The following is a 2,500-nucleotide window of genomic DNA, read 5'->3' on the forward strand; positions in this document are numbered from 1 at the left end:
AGACTCGTGGGAGCTAGGACTCGGGGATATTCGGAAAAAATCCGAGTGCTCCTTTGCAGGAGTCGGAACCTACGACCATCCGATGACTAGTTCGGATGTTCTATCACTGATCTATAGGAGACTCGTGGGAGCTAGGACTCGGGGATATTCGGAAAAAAAAGCCGAGTGGTTCTTTGCAGGAGTCGGAACTTACGACCTTCCGATGACTAGTTCGGATGCTCTATCACTGAGCCATAGGAGACTCGAGGGAACCAGCCCATTAAATTAAGTTGATGTGACAATTGTCTCTTCATTTTATCAACCGGGATCAACAATTTCCACCTACGCCATTCATTTTAATAACCACCATTTTTCGGTCAAAGACACTAACAACGACAAGTTAAAGCATCCGTGTATGTTGCTTGTGACTAAGCTTGCGTCCCTAGAATAAATCACTCCTTACTGTACCTTCAAACTTTCTCTCCAACAAATTCGTGAGTTCGTCAAGAATAACCTCTGGCTCATATTCGGAAGCTGTGTAAGAATATTCACCTAACACCTACAAGTTAGAACACAAAAAAAGCACTTTTAACGCTCTAGCAATATTTAGATCTATGTAAAAGAACCATGTTTAGTCTGTCAACATCCGCTCCCTGGCTTCCTCCAATCAAAACCTGTGATAAATTCACCATTTTGGTTAGTACTCACCCAGCTAATAACTCTGACAAGAATGTCCGGTAAAACTGGTTTTTCAAGTAGACCCATGTACGTCGTAACAGCGAATCGACGAATTTCGTTGTCTGCATCTTCATCGTCAGTTCCTGTCGGTATAAAAGAAAAAATATGTTAACGTTTTTTTAAGAATAAAGCTGCGCAACTTTCCACATTGATGGTTTGTTATAAACCATCAGACTTAAGAATACGTCAGTGAAACCCTGAATTCTTAATCCAACACCTAAATGACCTTGCTCTTTCCTGAAATCACGAAAATGGTAAACCTGTCACGGAAGAAGGTTTCATTCACTTGTAAATTTGCTTTTTTTCATCTGGAACCTTGACTTTGCTAGTTCAGTGTTATAGCTAACAGACAGTGTGCTCTTAGTGAGGCTCGAAATAGTTTCTCCTTTCTTCATACAAAGAAACATATTCTGTCCTTAGGTATAGTCAGGGTAATTATATCAAGACTTGGGCATTAGGTTACGCCGTATAGGAAGATTTCACCGTCCCGTTTTTTTCTTCAAAAAACAAAAAAAAAGCCTTATATCGCTGCCATGGTAACGGTAATTGGAGAAAAATGTGATGTGAGAAGTCTATGAAGGGGGCTTAATTAATACCCTGGCCAAATTTCGTCTTTATATGATTACCCTAACTATGTCTAAGGGCAGAATATGTTTATTTGTGTGAAAAAAAGGAGAAGCTATTTCGAGCCTCCTCAAACCGTTTTCAAAGCCTTCCCTTTACCCTGACCCTCAAAACCAATGAGGAAGGAGAGGAACGGAAAAAAATTAAACGAAGGTGGGAGGGCGGGGGGGGGGGGGGGGGGGGAGTTGTATAGGGCTATGAGTAAAGTACGCTGCCTGCTGCGTCTAGCAACTCACCTTCCGCGAGAAGTCGCAATAAGTTATGTGACACAGCTTCTCTGACAAGTGGCCCACCGAGCTCAAACACTTCATTCATGGTCAGGATATACCACGAGTTGTCGGGAGCATATTTGGCGAAAGTGTCAAGGCTAAAACTTTGCATTGGTAATGATTTCAAACAAGGAAAATTGAAGATTACATCTCCCAAAGTTGGAATTAGTCAAAGGACAAATTATTCTTACAATATGCCCACAAGTTTCTACGTCCTATTACTCTCAATTTCAGCCTAAACGGTATTCTGCAAGGAGTGAGGATAAGCCTCCTTGGTCCATGCATAGCTTTCCCCACGCTTTAAGCTACGGAAATCATTTATTTATTGGACCTTTTAATTAAGAGCAAATTTAGTTCACAAGCCCAGAACTAGGAGACTTTATCCTCCATATAATAATCTAGGGTTTTGTACGGCAACGAAGGAGTAGACGGGCTATTTTTGAAAGATAAATCGCGCCCAAAAAGAAAGAAACATAGATTTGCTGTGCGGACGACGACAAACACACATGCCATACGAGCAGCACGATGGTTTTCATGAAACCTTATTGTCACCTCAAGAGCCCCTACTGACCAAAAAACGAAACAATAAACTCGTTGGCCTCTTTGCTGAAGACTACAACATAATACAAGGTCTTACAAGGTCTTAACTGTGAACTCCGGCCTGGGCGGCAACCTAATAACCCAGGACCTCTCCCTTCGTTTCTGAGGTCCTGGGAACAAGGTTGCCTGGTCGAAAGATACCAGACAACTAGAGATTAGTGTTATCAATGTATTAAACAAATCGGTGCTGATTTTTCTTGGAGCCACACAGAATGAGCCAAATTCATAACAGTGGCGAACAGGTTATCTCCTTTTTGTCTATGTGCTAAATTAGACCAACTAGCTTAGTA

At 41.6% G+C, this 2,500-nt stretch overlaps 1 protein-coding gene across 2 annotated transcripts in view; it reads right to left on the reverse strand.

Annotated features, from left to right (window-relative positions):
• The window catches only part of LOC138036853 (uncharacterized), a 30,156-nt gene that overhangs the window by 10,491 nt on the left and 17,165 nt on the right, over positions 1 to 2,500 (reverse strand). For both annotated transcript variants that reach the window (XM_068882917.1, XM_068882918.1), the window contains 3 exons: positions 1,578 to 1,686; positions 688 to 800; positions 448 to 538 (listed from right to left, as the gene is read on the reverse strand). In XM_068882917.1, the coding sequence (XP_068739018.1) occupies positions 448 to 538; positions 688 to 800; positions 1,578 to 1,686 (313 nt within the window). The remainder of the gene's footprint in view (positions 1 to 447; positions 539 to 687; positions 801 to 1,577; positions 1,687 to 2,500) is intronic.

This window comes from Montipora capricornis, unplaced genomic scaffold (assembly GCF_036669925.1).
Source record: "Montipora capricornis isolate CH-2021 unplaced genomic scaffold, ASM3666992v2 scaffold_506, whole genome shotgun sequence".
In the NCBI taxonomy this organism is placed as follows: Eukaryota; Metazoa; Cnidaria; class Anthozoa; order Scleractinia; family Acroporidae; genus Montipora; species Montipora capricornis.